Source organism: Wyeomyia smithii, chromosome 3 (assembly GCF_029784165.1).
Source record: "Wyeomyia smithii strain HCP4-BCI-WySm-NY-G18 chromosome 3, ASM2978416v1, whole genome shotgun sequence".
NCBI classification, from domain to species: domain Eukaryota; kingdom Metazoa; phylum Arthropoda; class Insecta; order Diptera; family Culicidae; genus Wyeomyia; species Wyeomyia smithii.
This window is the reverse complement of record NC_073696.1, coordinates 132,232,588-132,254,118: the sequence shown is the minus strand read 5'-3', so window position 1 is coordinate 132,254,118 and position 21,531 is coordinate 132,232,588. Positions and strand designations below refer to the sequence as shown.

Genomic DNA, 21,531 nt, shown 5'->3' with positions numbered 1-21,531 from the left:
TAGTAGCCTAATACCCTTCTGAACAAACCAAACTCTTAAAGAAATAAATCTTGAAATTCAAAATGGCGTCTGGAGTTATTCTCCATTTTCTGAGAATCATATCTGTTCCGAAGATATCTTTATCAGGTGGTATTCTGTCATGTAAGCTAATTTCCAGAAACCAGATCTCTTGGAATAAATGACGTCTAGAGTCTATTTCCGGGAATTATAGACTTCTATTTCCGGGTTTTCTATGCTACAAAAGTTAGCATAAAAAACCCGCATTTTGGTGAACAACTAGCCAATTTTCCAATTGATTACTGTATGAACAAAGATGATTCGTTGAAAACTGGTTGAGTTTCAAGTATTAGAAAGTGGACAATTTTCGTGACGCTCTCGATGTTTTCGGTTTTTCAATTTGTACTACGCTAGGTATCAGGGTTGATATATGTTGACACTCTTGAGTGAAAGTGAAAAAAAGCATCCATAAACGTTATTTTTTACAATCCTTTCAGAGTTCTCCCTTCCTGCTTTTTGCATGGAAGTGAACTGTCAAAACACCTCATTATATTTCATGCGATGGAAGCAAGACAACAAAATCAGTTTATCAGTTAACGAAGATTGTCAAGGCATCGGTCAGTGTCAGTGAAAAAGTGTTTCGGTGAGGTTCATTTTGGTTGAGTGGACTGTTTGTTTTTTTTTTTTCGCTTTGAAGTGAAGATCATTTGGTTGGATTTGTCGTCAATTTTTTTTTTGCGCGCGATCTATTTCTTCTGAGTATAACAGCACGTTACTAGGACGAAAATCTAGTGTATCTGAAAGAGTGCTGCGATCATTGGAAGTGAAAATTGAAAATGATTGGCTGTAATTTTCGAAGAATTTTGCTGGGGAGAATGACTTTAATCAGCACTGCTAGGTATACCGTGAGGCGCCCTAATTCTGCGCGGCTCCTAACTCTGCGCACTTCGTACGAAAATGTTGATGCCGTTTAGTAAGAAAAGAAACATAAGCAGAAAGTTAACAGTTAATATATAGGAAATCACTTCCAAACTTCATATTTGAAAATCTGCTACGATAATACGAAGTGCGCAGAATTAAGAACCGCGCAGAATTAGGGCGCTTTACGGTACATCAAAAAAGGTTTTCTTACGAATTCATGTTTGATAAGGTTTCACGTTCTAAGATTATAACCGTTCGATAATGACAAAAGTTGAAGAAAAGTTGTTAAGGAATGGTTTTTAGATTGTCTGATATGTCTGTTAAAAAGTATTGAAAAAATACAATTTGAGATCCCACACTGAATTTTTTTCGAACAAAAAGTGATTTTGAAAACATTTGATCATCTCCGATTTTTTTCGAAATAAGTTTTTTAGATAGACAATTTAGTTGCCAAAAACTCAAACCACAAACCAAAGTGGGCACTCTAACGGAAAAACCTTAATTAATCCACCTAGCGGTGAGACCCAGCCATTCTCATTCAAACTTATTATTTGTTTAAATAGATTTACACGAACTTCAATCTCACTCGATTTTCTTAGAGATGGCTGGACCGATTCTCATAAAATTATTCTCAAATGAAAGGTCTAGTTGCTCCATAAATCCTTTATTAATTTTATTGTAATCGGATTTTTAGTTTGTGTGTTATTTCTCAAAATGTGAAAATCACGAAAGTTCATTATCTCAGAAACTACACAACCGGGTTAACTGGAAAACCCTTAACTTTTGAATTTTATAAAGATTGGACACGTGGTTCAAAAGTTATAGAAAGAAACCTGTTCTGGAGACTGTTTAATCTCACTCATGTTTCTTAGAGATGGCTGGACCGATTTGCATAAAATCAGTGTCATATGGTAGGTCCAGATTGCCCCATAAGACCCTATTGATTTTTTTTGCAATCGGACTTTTACTTTGCCTGTTATGTTTCAAAATGTGAAATCCAGCTATGAAAAGAAACATATTCCGAAGACTACTTAAACTCACTCACTTTTCTCAGAGATGGCTGAACCAATTTCCACAAAACTATTGTCAAATGAAGGGTCTAGCTGCCTCATAACGCCCTCTTGAATTTAACTGTAATCGGACTGTAACTTCGTCTATAATGTATCAAAATGTGAAAATCATGAAACTTCATTATCTCAGAAACAACATAACCGATTTGAACAATACTGATATCAGATCAACGGGCTAGTTAAGGGTTAACTGATAAATTTTATAATGATTGAACACGTGATTCAAAAGTTGTGAAAAGAAAGTAATATTCGAAAAAAAAGTCCTACTATAAATAATCGAATCTAAAATTATAAATTATCGAATGATAATTAAATATGAGAACATTGACGCTTCGATTAAACCACGATAAAAAAAAAATCGCATTATATATTTGAAACATATTTGAAAATATTTTTTGAGCGCGTCTTAGTACAATGATATACGATATCAGAAAAAAATGTTTCCATTAAACTCTACTAAATTTGGGAAGCAAATATTGAAAATATTACTATTATCTAGTATTTCGGTTGCTACACACAACCATCATCAGTGCTTATGCGGACTGGTCACATGTGGACTGGTCACATAAGCACTGATGATGGTTGTATGTAGTAACCGAAATACGTATCTGTACGGACTAGTAGTAGGGTTAAATGGAAACATATTAGGGGTCTTCACATCGAGCTCGTATACGAATACCCAGCCGTAAACTGTGTATCTTCCATTACTCGTCAATGGAGGTGAGTATTTTTACGGCTGGGTATTTGTTTACGAGCTCTACATGAATACCCATATTGTAAAATTCTTTTTTCTGTTGTCGTATTATCGGAAATGAACCCGCCGAAGGCTGAAAATTTCCTTAAAAAAGAGAAATAATAATGTTGTCGTATTTGAAACAAATTTGTTTCATGTTATTAGCATGTGTTAATGGATGTTCATAGTTTCACACAGACAAACAGACGTGCCGCTCGATGACGATTTCATCGACCAGAAAAATAACGATTATTTTGAAATTGTGCTTAGTGGGCAATAATGCCGCTGGTGTCGCTATAAGCAAGCGTGAACATTATTTATCAAAGACAAAAACCGTCAGTGATGTCGCTGGTATTGATTTAAGTAAGCGCGCACACCCATTAGTAAAGACAAAAACCGTTTTACGAAAATAAGTTAGTAGACAATAAGCTCACATGGTGGTGCATGTGTGTAACGTTTCGAATAAGGACGAAGATTCTTTAGGATTTTTCTTCGAAGAGGCACGTCTGTTTGTCTGTGGTTTCGCTGTTGGCTACCAAAAATTTGTTTTTTAGAGTGAAGTGTTCGTGTAATTCTATTCTAACATACAATAAGTTCGAATGAGGAAGGCTGGGTCTCACTGTTGAGTGGATTAATTTGTTTTTTTTTTCTTGTAAAAACTCAGACAATTTGCTAAAATTTACCCCTTGACAACTTTTTTCTATACCTTGTCATTATTCAGATATATCGAGTTATAAAAAAACTTCAGCTCTTTTTAAATGTTAGTACAGATAAATCTTCAAAAAATGTAGAATATAGAGTAACATGTCAAAAGGATCTATCTACTTTCACCGATTTTCTTGATAGACTTTTCATTTGTTTAATAGTTCAGCTAAAGTAACTATTCCCGTCGTGGTTTTTATTTAAAAAGCTAGATTAGATTCTCCGCTATCAAATGGTGGAAAGGACATATCATGAAACGTGTTTAATAAGCCGGGCGGTTGAAAAAAACCGATCGATCAAAAAATCGATCAAAGCAGATAGATCCTGTTGATACGTTGCTCTACAATTGTTTTGTGGGTAGTAAAAGTAGTAAGTAGAGGTGGGCAATCGGCTCGCGAACTGATCTAAAGCTGGTTTTTCAAAGTGAGTGAGTGATCTACTGCTCGAGCGGTAACTCACCGGCTTCTTCAGGTTTAAAGCTGATAGCTGTTTTTATTGATAAAAAAAATTGGTATCACAGCCCCAGTAACCAACTGGTCCATCGAATTCTTTGTAATTGAGTAAAATGAAGCTGGGGAAAATACAAAGATACTGTCTTGTTAGGGTAGCATCTTGGCAGAACTCTTGAATTATTACTAGGTAACAGTCTTCGTTGTTGCACTCCGAACAAAGTGTGCGGGAAAAACACGTTTTTGCTGTGCTGTATGTTTCCCGCGCTGTATGTTTGCACAAATTTGAGAACATTGTTCTAGCTAATGTTTTCTTCTGAGCGAGTAACAATCTAGTGTGCTAGGTTCTAAGTTTTGGCTGTGCAAGCGGCGTGGCATTTCGAATCATTCGTGATGTGTATAACATCATGATTTGTAGTACTACCTATGTTTTATTACGACGTTCTCAAGCGAGCCACAGTATTTTGGATAGTCAATGATTTTATTATTGCACCTTTATTTGTTTCTGTTGCAAGGCTGCATGCGAAACGAGGCGATATGTTGATTACTGTAATAATATTTGTACAAGGAAATATACTTAAATGCTGTATATAAACTGTATTATTCTGATTCATCTGTTCTCTATAGTTGAGGCCGTTGGTTTGGCTCAATTTTTTTCTTCTATTTGTTCGGCGTGCAGTTAAACCGAACCAAGCGCTAATACTCATTATTCCCAGTAAAAATCATTCAAAGTTTGACCACCTCGTATGCTTTCTGCAAGCGGTTAACGAGAATTTTTGTTTTACTGTCGTTATGGACTGTTTAAATGATTTCAAATTATAATTTATATTCAAGTTGTGTAACAGCAATATATTTAGCCAATTTGCAGGACAAGAGGCAACTCCGCGTTCAATATTTATAAATTGAAAAGACTTCATACCGAAATTCACAACCTAATTTATGATATTACATTCCTTTAACATCAGGTCGGCGTGGAGCCTACCCGAACTAAGAACCAAAAACATTATTTCAAGTAAAGCGTTCAAAGTTTAACCACTCCGTACCTATGTTTTCTGAAAGCTGCTACTGAGAATTTATGTTATTATATCATCGAAACCCTGTCCATAGACCACTACTTCATCTTCACAGACAGTCTCAGTGCCATTGAGGCTCTGCGATCGAGGAAGACTGTGAAGCACACCCCGTATTTCCTGGGGAAAATACGGCGGTTTAAGTGCTTTAACAGATAAAAATTACCGGGTTACCTTAGCGTGGGTCCCTTCTCATTGTTCCATTTCGGGCAATGAAAAGGCTGACGCTTTAGCTAAGGTGGGTGCTATTGATGGCGATATTTATGTAAGACCAATTGCTTATGATGAATTTTATAGCATTTTGCGTCAGAGAACACTCAACAGTTGGCAATCATCATGGAACTCAGATGAACTTGGACGGTGGCTACATTCCATTTTTCCTAAGGTATCGATGGTTCAAGGGGTTGGATGTAGGTCGGGACTTCATTCGCGTGATGTCCAGACTTATGTCCAATCACTATATGTTAAACACGCATCTCTTTCGTATAGGGCTTGTAGACAGTAATCACTGCGTTTGTGGCGATGGCTACCATGACATCGAGCATGTTGTTTGGTCGTGTGCCGAATTCTGTGATGTTAGGTCCGAGCTTATAGACAAAAAATGAACTCCAAACTCTTATTAGTCATCAACTATATGCACTAGGGTGGGGAATCGTTATATGGAAAAAACGAAACTTGATAGCAGAAAGCCAGAACCAAGTTTTTTTGGCGCCCTAAACAACCCTAAACCTACTGGAAGTCGATTGGTTTAGTCTCCGCTTGGCGCATTGCATTTCAAATTTATATGGAGATTTGTATGGGAAAAACCACTTTTTTGCATTTTCCATTTTAAAGAGCTCAAAGTGGCTCAAACCAAAGGTTTCATGACTTCATATGGTAGGTTTTTTATGGCTAACAACTTGGCCGAAGACATCAAAGAGCTAGGGTGTCCCAAAAAAATACTGGAGCTGTTTAGAGTTGAGTATGTCGAAATTTATGCTGCAAATCATTTTTACTGCCAGTCTCTCTTGAACCTTTAACGCGAGCAGACGTTCGGAGATTAGCTCATCGATATTGTTTTACTTAGCAAAGGATTTAGTTTCTTTTGTTACACACTAGACTTGTGATTGCAACTCTTCAGCCACTCGATTAAAATGGAAGCAATGGCAGACCGTAGTTATACGAGAAAAAACACTTTCATCATCGATTTTACGAATATTCCCAGACAAATTCGTGATACGGAAATAGTGTCTTTCTTAGAGGAGAAATTGTGTATGACACATGAGCAAGTGATTTCATTGCAACCGAAAAGAAATCGCATCTATATCGAAACGACCAGCTTAGAAATCGCTCAAGGTTATGTCGAGACCCATGACGCGAAACACGTGATCAACGTTGAGAACCACGAATACGCTATTCGTCTGACAATGGAAGATGGCGGAGTAAATGTAAAAGTTCGTGATATTCCGCCGCAATGGAACAATGATGTAATTATGAACAATTCGAAGCAGTATGGACAAGTATTAAGCATCAAAGACGACGAGTGGGATCTGGGTATATTGAAGGGAAAAAAGAACGGCACACGTACGGTTAGAATGGTGATTCGAAAGCAAATTCCTTTTTATGTGAGGATAATGAATGAACTCGCTTTCATCACGTATCCAAATCAGCAGCATACCTGTAAATCATGTCAACAACCTATCCATCCGACCAAGAAGTGCTCTGAAGTCGCACAGAACAAGAATCAAATCTCGAAACGTTTGCAAACAGTTTAGGATCTATCTGAGGATCAAAGCCTGTACGAGCACCACACCTCGACCCCCTCGTCGCTGTTCCCCAATACGTACGCCAACTCAGTAATTTCAGGAAGGAGTGCAGTAAATCTGAACCGGCTAAACCAGACTCATCGCGATTCAGCAGCAACTGTAATGGTAGCACAAAAACGTGGACGAGACAGTCTTGAAACATCAAACGAGGGAGGACAAAATTTGACGCTCTTGGATGTTGCAAGGAAGACCACCCGCCGAGAAAACACTGCGCCAAGAAGAACAGGACGGGAACGATATCGAAATGTAATATTTTTCGAATATCAGTTTTGAAAATGACTTCTTCAATGGACAACGTTAACGATCTTCGTACATATACAATAGCAACTATCATACATACATGTCAACTACAAGTCTCGAACACAAGAAGAAAAAATGCTGCTATGGATTACATAAGAATAGGCGAAAGAATTATTGAAGATCCAGTTGAACGCGACAATATAATAGTCCAGCATTTCGAGAAGCTATATTCCAGTACTGTAAATTTGTTTCCAAATACTGATTTTATTCCACAAAAAAACAATTGACATGCAATTACCCGAAAATATAATATTAATGCAAGATATAACAGAGGAAGAAATAAATATAGCTATAAAACAAAGTCAATCAAAAAAATCCCCCGGATTAGATGGTTTAACACGAGATTTTTACGTTAAAGCCTGGCCAATAATAAAAACAGAATTTTCTTTTGTTTTGAGCGATGCAATAAATTGTAACATTCCAAAGAAGTTTTCAGATGGTATTATTGTACCAATCAAGAAGAAAACTACAGTTGATAGCTTGGATGGTTTTAGGCCAATTTCGCTTCTTAATTTTGATTATAAATGTTTCACGAAAGTAATGAAAAATAGACTGATAAAAGTAACGCCCTTTTTAATGACAGAATATCAGAAGTGCTCGAACAAAAATAAAACAATTCATGAAGGGCTCTGTGCAATAAGAGATGAGATAACCAATTCAATTTTAAAAAAAAGACCAGCTGCAGTATTATCCTTCGATTTAGCTCAAGCCTTCGACAGAGTAGAACCAAAATACGTAGAAGATATAATATTAAAGATGGGATTGAATCCTAGATTTATAAACTTATATAAATCACTAACTGGAAATTGTTATTCAAATATTAATCAATGGTAATCTGTCTGACGAAATTAAAATATCTCGTTCTGTGAGACAAGGAGATCCTCTCTCAATGATTTAATTTGTGCTACAGCTAGAACCCTTTATACAAAAACTAGGATCAATTATACAAAAACTAGGATCAATAGTGTTTGCCGATGACATAACATGTATAATTGATAATGCTAGAAAATATGGCGAGATAATAGAAACATTTAAAAAATTTGAAAAAGTGTCGGGATCAAAATTAAGTTTGAATAAATCAGAGTATTTATCACTAGGAGTAGTATTAGAGGGCATTGAAAGGAAAGAAAGTATCAGAATTCTAGTCATAGATTTTGACAAAAATTTTAACAATTTACTCAAAACGAATTGGGAAAAAATAACAAGAAACCTGAATTTGTGTTTGATTGCGCACTCTTCAAGATTATTAAATATTGAACAGAAAATCAGTTTTGTTAACCAATTTGCTCTCTCAAAAATTTGGTATACAAGCTCAATAATAGTATTGCCGAATAATTATTTAGGCAAGATAAAGTCTTGTATAGGTTCCTTCATTTGGAAAAGAAGGAGAATAAGAATGCCTATCAATCTGTTATATATTAAAAAGGATTAGATGGCATGAGTTTATACGCACCTGAAATTCGATGTGAAAAGATATTAATCAAGAATTGCCTAAAATATTCGTTACAGACAGATTTGTTTAAAGAGCTTATTTTGCCAAATATCTGTAATCCTCCAAATCGTAAATTAGCAGTTAAACTTCCTCACATTTATCCTCCATTAATGGAATTAGCTTATAAACAAACATTGGCACAACCAGGATTAATCTATAAATGGTACGACGAAAAACTACAATTGCTACCAAAACCTACTGTAGAATTGAAAGAGCAGAGGAACTGGCGTAAAATTTGGTTGAATATATCATCGAAGAAACTGAGTTCAAGTCAAAGATCAATTTTATATTTATTTGTAAATAGAAAAATTAATAACAAGGCTCATTTGTTCAGGAATGGAATAGTTGATGATCCAAATTGTCAACTTTGCGGTTTTCTTGAAGCTTTGGAACATATTTTTGTAAATGTTTCGCAGTAAACCAAACATGGAACTTTTTTAAAAGGGATTTAAGGAGAAGATTTGATTCACGAAAAGCTCGCTATTTGACCTTTAACAATTTGATTGCTCCTGATTTAATCAAATTTAATCGAGACGAGAAATCTAACATTCTGAAGAATCTAGCCACTTTTGTTCAATACATCATTGATACAGATAAGAATGAAATTTCAGTTTCCAGTTATAAATTTTTGCTTGAAGTTAATAAGTAGGTGTAGAGTTAAGAATGATTTGTAAATATTTATAAACCTTGACCAGAAATAAAGATTTTATAAAAAAAAACACTGCCAGTGTACCGGCGTTAGTCAGATTTCCATCAGAAGTAACCTCTGAAACACGTTGTAGATTCTACCTACGCCTAGAATTATGACTTGAATTTGTTTGTTTCATCCAGCTGAGTGTATAAACTCGTTACGACAGGTTATTTCTGATGGGAATCCTACTGGCGCCGGTACATTGGTAATGTTGGCAGAAAACAAGATTTTCTGCATTTAAATCGACATACACAACTTTGGACAGCTATAGCTCTTTTTAGGGACATCCTAGCTCTTCAGTGCCTTCTGCAAAGTTGTTAGGCATCTAAAATACTATACTTTTACATTATGTTGTGCATTTTTAGATCATAATTGAGCTCTCTAGAAAGGTAAATGCAAAAAAGTAGGTTTTCCCATATAAATTTTCATATAAATTTGAAATGCAATGCGCCAAGCGGAGACATAACCTATCAACTTCCGGTAAGTTTAGGGTTGTTTGGGGTCCCAAAAGGAACCAAAAAAACTTGGTTCTGGAAAATCGATCACTTTTCCCCACCCTAATATGCACAATTGACACAAACTGGATTGCAATTTAAAGATCAATCTCTTCTCTAACCATACTGAATAGTTTCTTCGTGCAAATTTTCAAGTATAATTGTTAAACTCAAATCAAAGTTTGAATGTCAGGTAATACGATATGGCATGATTGGCATCACCCGCCGGGAATAGGTTGAAGAAATGGCGCTTTATTCGGTCTGGTCGCACGCCGATCATCTCAAAATCACCTTCCATCGTACTTTGTCTTCAACGCAAAGAATATTTCTGGCGGTTTTTGTCGATGCAACTGGAACAGAATATTCAGCCACATGCTAACGTATCACGTGTGCCAAAACAGTGAAGACATAGTCACTGTGATTTCCTTACAGTCCGATGGCTTCATACCAGGCGAGACGTACGATGCAACGAGAAAAAAAGCACCCGCAAATTCAGCACCGACAGGCATCGTTCTGTTTTACAAATTTTAAAACCTATGTGCACAAATTTTCGAACATCGTGTTGAGAACGCATGTCATCTCAACATGTTTATGTGTATCTTGTATTCGGGCATGTTAGTAGGAAACGGTGAACTACGAAATCGCGCGCTCGTTCAACAAAAACGTGGGATTTTTACACGGCGTGCACATGTGGGCATATTTTGCATAAGACTGCTAGGTAATCAATTAACTACCAAAAGATAAGCGAAGAAATGTGTGTGTGTATGTGTGTGTGTGTGTTTGCGTGTGTGTGTTTGCGTGTGTTTATGTGTGTGTGTGTGTGTGTGAGTGTGTGTGTGTGTGAGTGTGTGTGTGTGTGTGAGTGTGTGTGTGTGTGTGTGTGTGTGTGTGTGTGTGTTTGTGTGTGTTTGTGTGTGTTTATGTGTGCGTGTGTGTGCTTGTGTGTGTGTGTGCTTGTGTGTGTTTGTGTGTGTGTGTGTTTGTGTGTGTGTGTGTGTATGTGTGTTTGTGTGTGTTTATGTGTGTGTTTCTGTGTATGTGCGTGTTTGTGCGTGTGTGTGTGTGCGCGCGTGTGTGTGGGTGTGTGTGTGTGTGGGGGGGGGGTGTATGTGTGCGTGTTGTGGAATTTGGGTGAATGTGGGTAATGGTGGCTGCTGGTTGCTGGGAGCGCTGCAAACATTCACTGTCATGAAAGGATTTTCAGTTGAAATTGAAATCGCTGAATTTCAATTTTGAAAATTAACACCGCTGACGCTGAAGGTCGTTTTGACTTCAGATAGTGAAAATGCGGTTTTTGTCATTTTCGTTTGCAGTGTCCAAAATTTTCAGCACTGGCTAGGAGTTCTATTGCTATTGCGTGAGCAGCCTTACGTTTTCTAAGAAAAAAAAATTTCGCGTGCGATTTGACGCTTGGTGAGAGAAGTTTAACCCATTATAAGGCAGTGGCAACTATATTGCCACCAACGAAAAGCAAAATTTTTTTTGTTGCACCAAGAATATCGTTTATAAATTTTGCTCAAAGGTCTTCTGGGGCCTCTCGCAACACTCTAAGTTTCCTAAAACTGCTAGAAGTGTGCAATGTTAATTTGGGGATGAATTTTATTTGATCAACAAAATCAGCTACATGTCAGCTGTACTGCCGTTCCAAGCATAGTTGTCCCATGTTTTACACAAACCTTATGCACGCTGGGACAACTATGCTTGGAACGGCAGTGTAGTAATCGGTGAATTACCGCTCTTTAAAAATGAGTGGAAGATCATTCACTCACTTTGAAAAACCAGCTCATTAAATCAGTTCGCGAGCGGATTGTTACCTCTACTCCACAGCCACATAGTTTCATTGAATTCTGAGAGGGTCGAGTTGGTTGGAAATTGGTCTATAACATTATCACATAGTTTGTGGATAAGTAGTCAACGAAATCTGATTGTAGCTTTTCAAAAACGTGGAAGAGTGGAAGATCATTCACTCACTTTGAAAAACCAGCTCATTAAATCAGTTCGCGAGCGGATTGTCACCTCTACTACACACCCACATAGTTTCATTGAATTCTGAGAGGGTCGAGTTGGTTGGAAATTGGTCTATAACATTATCACATAGTTTGTGGATAAGTAGTCAACGAAATCTGATTGTAGCTTTTCAAAAACTTTCATTAAAGTCACTTTTTATACACTTTTTACGCGGTTACTATTGTGCAGATATCCCAATTAACGCGTTTTTTTCTTCGCGGGTTTCGAAATTCAGGCTTGTTTTTAGAATCCCAGAAGTGTCGTTTTTAACACGATTTCTTTTGACATGTTTTCAGTTTCAAATCGGTTATTTAGAGTATTTGTTGTGTTTAATCAATCCAACTACCGAATATTCACTGATTTAACTTGACCTGGTTTTTTCCTTATTTCCATCCTTATTTCCGCAGGTGTAAATAACACTACCCTTGAGACTTTTTCGAAAGTAATTATCAGACATGATTCAATCCTTGTTACGAGTGAAGTCTACGCTGATTTTGAAATTTACTTGATTTTTTACGCGGATTTGGGCATTTATATGGATTGCAGATATTATGCGATTTAATGCGCTTCGTATCCCATGCGTAAAAAGTGATTTTAATGTATTTATCTCTCAATCTAATCAGCATCACATCGCCTCACTTGTAAATAGATCGTCATCGCTAAGACGCTCGTTATAGATTTTCTAAATTTGTCATCGAATGGTTTTCATGTGAATAATTGATCGCCTACCCCGATGAATCCCGTTCTCATACTACCGGAGATGCAGACGTAAAACAACGTATGTCGAACTAACAATCCTTTTTTCATAATTTACATTTTACATATTTTACATGGAGAATTACTTTGAAATGTATCTTACCCATCAATTACCAAATTGTCATAAACAGCTGCCTTATCACAAACTGGACAATTCCACGTTGGTTTACGTTCGTTCATTTGCAAATAGAGCGATGCATCAAAACATTGCAAATGTGAACACGTAGATGATCTAAAAAGAACACAAAATACAGGTTAACCCTCTCTTTACCATGGTTACTCTAGAGCACCATAGGTTTAGATGCGATAAGTCTTTCGAAATATTTACCAATGCTACTTAAAATGCATGGATATATTCTTGAGCAATATACTGATTGTTCAAGAATATATATATGCATTTTGAGTAGGACTGGTAAATATTATTTGACCGATGACCGATCTCTAAAACTCTAAAACACTGCAGTATTGACTCGACTGTTCTGACTGTTTATACAACTAGGCTTACCTGCATGGTGTTGACATTCGCATTTTACCGAGAGGGCAAATTAATGAAACCTTCAACATAGTAGTGGCTATTTCACAATCTGCATCTTCATTAAGCTTTTCTTTAACTGTATAAAAGTAAAAGATGGGTATTTAAAAAGGGATATTCAGATTCAGATCATTGAAACGTATCTTAGAATGTGGAGCAAATTCCCAAAATGGCAATTTCTATTGGAATATGCATTATTCATTGAACAGTAGGTACTCACTTAATGCTCTCGTATAGTCAGCTGGTTTTACGCCTTTCGTTTTCATACGCTGAAGTAGTTGATTTGACGTGAGTTTTCGAACTAAGTAGCAAGCGGCTGCATACCCTCTGTTGTACTCTGTACACCAAGAGACCGCAATATGATTGGCAACTAGAGGAGAGAGTTTTACATTTGGTGTTATATTAACTGGTCTTGGCGGGCGCTTCGGTTCAACTCCTGGCTTGTTGGTGGGAATGGGATTCTGACAAAAAAAAGTGTTATTTATTTACAGACGTAGTAATGATTTTATTATTACCGGAAGGGGACATAATTTGTTATTTACTTTAACAGCAATATTTGGAGGAAAATAATCCTCTTGTTCACAAGACGTTTCAAGTAAACAAAAGCGCAGCTGCACTTGAATAGTATGTTCTATTTTGTTAGCATTTCGAATATCTCTATTTGTTGCTATATCTGTCGCCTGCTGGGGAGTTAGATGAAAGAAGAACGAACCTTCCTGAACGCGTTGAGTTGTGTTGCTAGGTACCAATGTGGCAGGTTTCAGCAACGTTGCAAGTACATCAAAAAATGCTAATTTTTTTAATTTTACGTCCGGGTGTATAGGATAACCTGGATTTGGAGTTGTCTCTGGATATGGAATCGGTACTATACCATTGGCATGTACTTGTGCTCCGCGGTTATCGTTTTGCACAGCATTAGCATATTGTTGTTGGTACATGCTGGGTGTCGCTCGAGAAATTGACTGCACTACAGGAGTGTTGATAATTGGTGGTGAGGGGAGCAAAGTATGCGCTGCAGGCTGGCTGGGGACAGCTGGTTTTTCGGGTGCGATCAATAATGCTTCGCTTTCTTCTTGGCTAAATAAAAAAAAAGAATTATATAGTCGACAGTATTTAACTGTATTTAATTTAAAACATCTTACGCTTTTTTATGAAGTTCCCTCACTTTAAATTTTAGAACCGATATATTCTGACGAACCAATATTAAAACGCGTTCAATGAGTTCACTTTTACGGCCACTGCGGCTTATGTTATGTTCACCAAGTAGTTGTTGTAAATCAGACACACGAAGCTGATGAACCAGATCCTGCAATATTTTTTGTAAAATTTTGGTTGTGTGTAAGAATTTTGACATCAAAAAAAAAAATACATTGATATGAAAAAAAACTTAATACTATAGTCAGAACTAGGTGCTTTTCACAGTAATCTTTTTTGTAATTTGAAATATAGAATACTTAATATTGTGCGGTTGCATTTGGTATTCTAATTTGTTATAATATATTAAAATCCATCTGTACTTGTCCTAATGGACAACGTAATATTACACACAATGAACAGACTACCTAACACTTAGTCAATTTTTGACAGCTGCATCAGTAACAATAAAATCGGAAGTATCTGCAACTGCATTAAAGTTGAACATATTGTACATTGCGTTGGGGTAGGTTCAATAGCGAACTGGATCTGATAGATCGTTCGTGGGCATATACATCCAGATGGTCGAGTATTTCCGGGGTATCCATTTTAGCTAGAAGCACTTTAACGATAAATGTGGCTTGAGACTCAAGTCCTCTCTGCTCAAGAGTTTGTCTTCATAAAAGCTTGTGTAGGCTGGCAGATCAAAGAGGTTGCACCAAGGAAGGAATCTTAGAGCATATCTTACGAATTTTTGTTGCACGGATTCACTTCTAGCAATCCAGGAGTTGTGGATTGAACACCATACTACGGAGCAGAATTCGAGGATACACCACACTAGAGAGAAATACAGGGATCTAAGATAAAACGAATCTATATTTCAAATCTATATTTCGAATAAGAAAACGAAAGCCAAAATAAGGATACACAGTCCAAAACGATAGTATACCTTATTACTCATCATAAAGATTTATTATATTTAACCTAAAAGGCAAACGTTGTAAAAAGAACAAACCAGGAGCTTATAAGCAAAAATAACTTACAGGAGGCATTTCTTCCTGACAAGAGACAGCAAAAAACAAAGCAGCGAGGTGACTCGTAGGGCTCCTAAATCAAAGGTCGTTGAACACTACTACTTTAAAATATTCAGAAGGGTTTTAGTCAAATTGTCTACCTTGAAAATTTGAAAAAAAAAATAATAGATGACCGTTATTTTAACTTCTTGTGTTTTAAAACACATTTTTTCAGTGTAGGATCTCAAATTAATTTTTCCCGGCGGAGAGCAATTTCGAAAAATAACCTTTAAACTTGTATTACTCAGCAACTACATGCACAATTGACACATACTGTTTTCTAACCGTATTAAATAGTTTCGTCGTTCAAAACTGCAAGAATAATTGTTTGGCTTCAATCAGCGTTTAGATGTCAGCTGATGCCATACGGCATAACCCGTCGGGAATGAGTTAATATTTTTAAATGAAAAGTCAAACAATATCCAGAAAGTCTGCCATTAACAACTTTTCTCTGTCTCTATATACTATAGGTCTCTATATTCTATAACCTATTTTTTTCAGATAAGATACCTACTTATTGAAAAACGTAAAAAACACGTTTAATATCAAATAAGCCTGCACCACATCAAGGTTAGGGTTCAACGCAGGATAATTGGTTTTTTTAGCTATTCAGATTTCTGATTTTTATATATCAGCTAAAAGAGTGTAATTTATGAGCAAAACGCGATTTTTTTAAATTTTATATCATTGTCCTTCGATTGTTAAATGAAGAAAAAAAATTGCTCCAAATCGCTACAATGACAGTTGGTATATGAGCGAACTGTCATTGTAGCGATTTCGAGCAGTTTTAATTCGCGATTTAAAAATTGAAGGACGACAGAAAATTTTTGAAAACCACGTTTTGCTTAGAAAACGCAGCTCTTTCAGATGATATAAAAACCGAAATAGCTAAACAACCCAATTGTTTAAAAAAAGACATGCAAAAACAACTCGTGTTATTTCAGAGAAATCACAAAGAAATCTTTCGTATTCCTTTCAAGTTTGATTTCGTGATAACTACTGTGAAAACAATTGTCCTAAAATTCAGGCACACGTACTTGAAATTGCATACAAAATTGTAACTTAATCTCACATGTTCTGTAACATTAAAAAAAAAACATGTGAATATATTATTTTTGTTCATGCGTAAAAAAACACGGAAATTTCTGAAATCAGTGTAAAAACCGCTTAAACTCCCAAATCCACATGAAACACTTTAGTGTGATTTACTTTTTTGAAATACGGATATGAATGTGGTTAACACAAATATTTACCAACATTAGTCAATATATCTAGGTATTATTTTCTTACTGTTAATATCTTTTCTTCATATCTGACGGAGAAACAGTAATAGTAGTAAATTTTGTTAGTCCAAGTAAAAAAAAAATTCAGTGCTCAAAGCCGTCAGCTACGATCTCCTTAAGTAATCAAAGTCCAACAAAGGAATCGTTCCGCAAAAACAGATGTACTGTTCTACCTTCATTAGCGTCTGCAATTTTCCCTATAACGGTACTGGACACGAAGACGGGTTCAGAGTTCGACCAATTTTTAGTCAACCATGTCAATAGTGTAAACCAAAAAACAACGTTTAAGGTTGATTATCTGCAACATATAGAGTCCATGAAACATCAGAAGAATGAAACGGCACGACTGCTTAACACTTTTTGTATTTACACATGTAACATGTACGTTTAGGCTCCGTGGTGTCATATCCGCTTGAACTTTCTTTCCATGGCCGGTGTAAAAAACATTTTTAACACAAATAGCATTCCCTGCGTTGGCACTTATTTGAAAATTAACCTACTAAAATATAGCTGTAGACTGCACTCAACACTATTTCTTGTTTTCCTGCTAGCTGGCTCTAAAATTGAAAGCATTGTACTAGTTGCTCAGTAATGCCTAGCAAAACAAAACCCGCATTATTTCAACCTTTCAACGGGTTCAGAGTTCGACCAATTTTTAGTCAACCATGTCAATAGTGTAAACCAAAAAACAACGTTTAAGGTTGATTATCTGCAACATATAGAGTCCATGAAACATCAGAAGAATGAAACGGCACGACTGCTTAACACTTTTTGTATTTACACATGTAACATGTACGTTTAGGCTCCGTGGTGTCATATCCGCTTGAACTTTCTTTCCATGGCCGGTGTTAAAAACATTTTTAACACAAATAGCATTCCCTGCGTTGGCACTTATTTGAAAATTAACCTACTAAAATATAGCTGTAGACTGCACTCAACACTATTTCTTGTTTTCCTGCTAACTGGCTCTAAAATTGAAAGCATTGTACTAGTTGCTCAGTAATGCCTAGCAAAGCAAAACCCGCATTATTTCAACCTTTCAACGGGTTCAGAGTTCGACCAATTTTTAGTCAACCATGTCAATAGTGTAAACCAAAAAACAACGTTTAAGGTTGATTATCTGCAACATATAGAGTCCATGAAACATCAGAAGAATGAAACGGCACGACTGCTTAACACTTTTTGTATTTACACATGTAACATGTACGTTTAGGCTCCGTGGTTTCATATCCGCTTGAACTTTCTTTCCATGGCCGGTGTTAAAAACATTCTTAACACAAATAGCATTCCCTGCGTTGGCACTTATTTGAAAATTAACCTACTAAAATATAGCTGTAGACTGCACTCAACACTATTTCTTGTTTTCCTGCAAACTGGCTCTAAAATTGAAAGCATTGTACTAGTTGCTCAGTAATGCCTAGCAAAACAAAACCCGCATTATTTCAAGCTTTTCAAGCAGACATCTTTCATATATCCCTTTACATACCTCAAATTGTCACCATTACATCATATTAATTTTCATGACATATTTATCATTTTAAAATAAGCGAATGTTGATATCTCAAACCGAATGGTAAATAAATAAAGTCGAAATCGAACATACAAAATTTATGTGAGCGTTGCGGTCGACTAGCAAAACTTCATTATTGTTGCTCATTTTTCCTTCTAGCGTTTCTTTCATTATGATGCTGAAGTGATGCCAGATGGAAGCCGGTTTGCTTTAGTGTAGTTTAGCAATACTCAGAAGGAGAGATATGCGAATGTTGTGAGCCAAACGAACATGTCAAAATCCGAGACAAACGAACAAGAGCGGTAAACATTGAAAGGAGTTGCAATCAAGTACAATTGGCCCTGACGACTCTGTTGATATTGGTTTGGTTTTTACTTGCGAAAGTGAAAGAGGGAAATATTTTTGCTTTTGTTTTCACACATAAATTGACAATTGCATATTAGAATTCGTGTAAGTGCGAACAGCCTTAAAAATCTCTTTTACTTGTGTCAGGGCCAATAAAGGATATATTTATTTTCACGTTTTCATGTTTTATTGCTAAACAATGAATTAAGAATGCTCCAAATTGGTTTATCATAGTGCTTTTTAACTGGTGGTTCACAAACCTTTTGTATGATCAACAAAATAATGATCAATTATGGGGAAAGTACACTAAGATCACTTTTTACGCGGTTTTTACGCGCGTTTTTTATGCGGCTTTTTTAACGCGGATTCCGAAATTTACGCGGTTTGTTTTACGTGGATTCCGGAATTTACGCGGTATTTTTTTCTTACGCGGATTCCAGAATTTCTTCATTCGGATTCCGGAATTTACGCAGGTTTTTTCACGCGGATTCCGTAATTTACGTGGGTTTTTTACGCGGATTCCAGGATTTACGCGGTATTTTTACGCGGCTTTAGTGTATATAAAATTAAACATAAACATAAAATTTAACAGCTCCACGGTTTTTGTGATGCACTTTATTATTTCCCAGGATTTCCACCGTCACCATCAGTTATACGAGTCGAATGAAAGGTTAGTCAACATTGCGCTTTGAGAAGAGATCTGGCATTTCTGACATTTGAAACCTAGTTGCCAAATTGGCGGGATTTTTCATCGCTTATCTCTGTCTCTCTCTCTCTCTCTCTCTCTCTCTCTGAGTATCTCTACACGGAAAACAAATTCTTCCCAACCGGAGGGTACAAACTACCTGAAATGATGTAAACCTTATACAACTCATGTGTTGGGTAGTTTTGCAATAGACCTCTCCAATCGTGCATGTATTGGTGCACTTTACACCGTGAAGTCGGATTGAAAATGAGGCCAACAATGTGCTGTCAAAATGCCTGCATTGATTGCGGAATTTTCATTTTCTTTCACTGACTTAAAACTTAATTTATTCATACGCGGATTGTGTGATTTTTTTTACGGATAGTATCCTACGAAATGAGTATTTGATTTCCTGCAACTAAAATAAGACTTTATTTTTCGATTTGCTTAACCCTGGTAGAGTTAAGCAAGAGTCATTTATGAGACAAACAATCCGAGTTTAGTGTGCGTGACTGAGCTGTCAGAAAGCTCTATGGGAGCGCTGAGTCATTTCAACCTAATTGATTTTACACATGCTTTTACTCAATGAGGGTGTTTTGACGAAAATTCAACATTGAGTAGTTTGATTCATAACACGCGTGATGAAATTAATTTCGCGGAAGTGGCAGAGATTTCTTTGATAATGGTAGTTTTGGTTTTAAGTTGGTAATTTTAAGTGACGAACGTGCTTCTGTTCTTCTGTTTTTAAATAATAACCGTCAATTGAAAAGAAGATTGCAATGTGAGAATGGAGCTAGAAACGGAGGCGCTTAAAGGGGAAATTAATGAAGTCAGTAACCCCAAATTGGAAGGTACTTGCGAAAGTTTTGAGATCGATTTTATAGATTATTTTTCAATTATCCGCATTTTACCTAATATTAATTCAATCGAATGAAATTAACTGAAATTTACCCAAAGCATAGTTTAGAAGATTGAACTAAACGTTGGGCATTGTTGACGTATTATTACTCTTAAAGCTATATACCTTCTATTGAATTAATCCGCAACTACTCAAAATTGTTGAGTCTCTAGAAACATTTCAAAAGGACTCTTTCATTTCTCTCGATTTTTTTTTTCGATTTCGTTTACTTGTTGTCTCTTCATTCTAGATGGAAGATGGAAGAGTCAACTATTAATCAATGAAGCAAAATCACCACGTTATGTGGTTAACTTTCCGTAATTATTGTAGGAGAAAAAAAATCCATTGCGCATTGTTTGGCTAGCTTTCACTACTCAGCGAGGCAGTGCATAGTAGATCACGAACAAAATTTTGTGACCAAGCGTTAAATAGACCATTTTACTAACTGACAGGTGTCACGGATCCTGCTGACATTGATGTTGCTTTTACTTGCGTTATGTCAGCGGTTCCGAGCTTTCTGTCAAAATTTCATTCATGAATTGAGTTTTGAAACGTCTCGTAAAATAGTCTATTGTAGTGATGAACTTTATCTTCGCCTACATATTGGTTATGTAAAGTAGTTACTAAAACGCAATAAATTATGATGCGGAAATATGAATATCAAATTGATTAATCGAAAAGCTTGCCAATTTTAGTTTTCTGCTATTTTTTGCCACTTGATGAAATATCAAAAAAATGCGCTTCGACATCATTGAAAACAAAAATGACGGACTAACGGTTACTAACGGTGATCTTATACGTCGTATATTGGTTTCTTAAGATCCAGTAATTGCCGGCTTGCGGGTCAAACCGCAAAAGAAGCATCAAGAATTTTCGAAAGATGCTAAGCTTATATTAATTTTCACAGAGAGTGAAAACGAGACACATGAAGATGAAATAAATAGTTAACAATAAACATTGCTGTTATGTGTTAATTTTACTCACGCTGAATGACTGATGGATGCACCTATCAACAATTAAATATACCTAAGAAGTGATCTCACTAATTTTGAAAGTATTGCAAGTTATCTGTCAAATAAATTCACAAGTCATCGTTCATGAATCAGGTATGTAGTTTGTGCATTTTTGTATAGAAAACCCCAGAAACATACATACCTAAAACATCACTACGCTTTCATTTATGGATTGTCAAGTATCAAAGTTTAACTAGCTTATAGTACAAGGTCTAAGCTTTAAAAAAACATTTGATAATGTGCACCGGTTCGCCTCTTTCTCCCCTATACGCATTTAAATCTGGGAAATAATTTAATGAAAAAACGATCTAGGTCAGTATAGAACGATTGTAGCAACATGCTGTCTTCGAAAGAAACCTGTGTTTTTATGTTGGTCATATTTGTCTAGAACATTATGTTCTTGAAAAAACAATATTTAAAAAGTTATACTAGAAAAACAAAATTTGAGGGGGTTGACAGCGAAAATAGCTTCTGCAAAGTTTTATATTTTGAAAAGTTCTACAACTTTGCTAAAGAAACTATTCATGTATCTTCGCTGTATCAAAGGTTAGATTTTTTATTTTTATGATAG

General features: G+C 36.1%; 1 protein-coding gene across 13 annotated transcripts in view; it reads right to left on the bottom strand.

Moving 5' to 3' along the window:
* The window catches only part of LOC129727008 (E3 SUMO-protein ligase PIAS2), a 73,662-nt gene that overhangs the window by 24,281 nt on the left and 27,850 nt on the right, over window positions 1–21,531 (bottom strand). For 5 of the 13 annotated variants that reach the window (XR_008728457.1, XM_055684350.1, XM_055684358.1 and 2 more), the window contains exons 1-6: window positions 17,702–17,752; window positions 14,162–14,325; window positions 13,535–14,096; window positions 13,240–13,480; window positions 12,993–13,098; window positions 12,591–12,719 (exon numbers count right to left, since the gene is read on the bottom strand). Coding sequence is in view for 12 of the 13 variants with exons in the window: in XM_055684350.1 (XP_055540325.1) it covers window positions 12,591–12,719; window positions 12,993–13,098; window positions 13,240–13,480; window positions 13,535–14,096; window positions 14,162–14,325; window positions 17,702–17,737 (1,238 nt within the window). In the remaining variant the exon portion in view is untranslated. The other 8 variants (XM_055684361.1, XM_055684354.1, XM_055684352.1 and 5 more) reach the window with 8 other exon arrangements.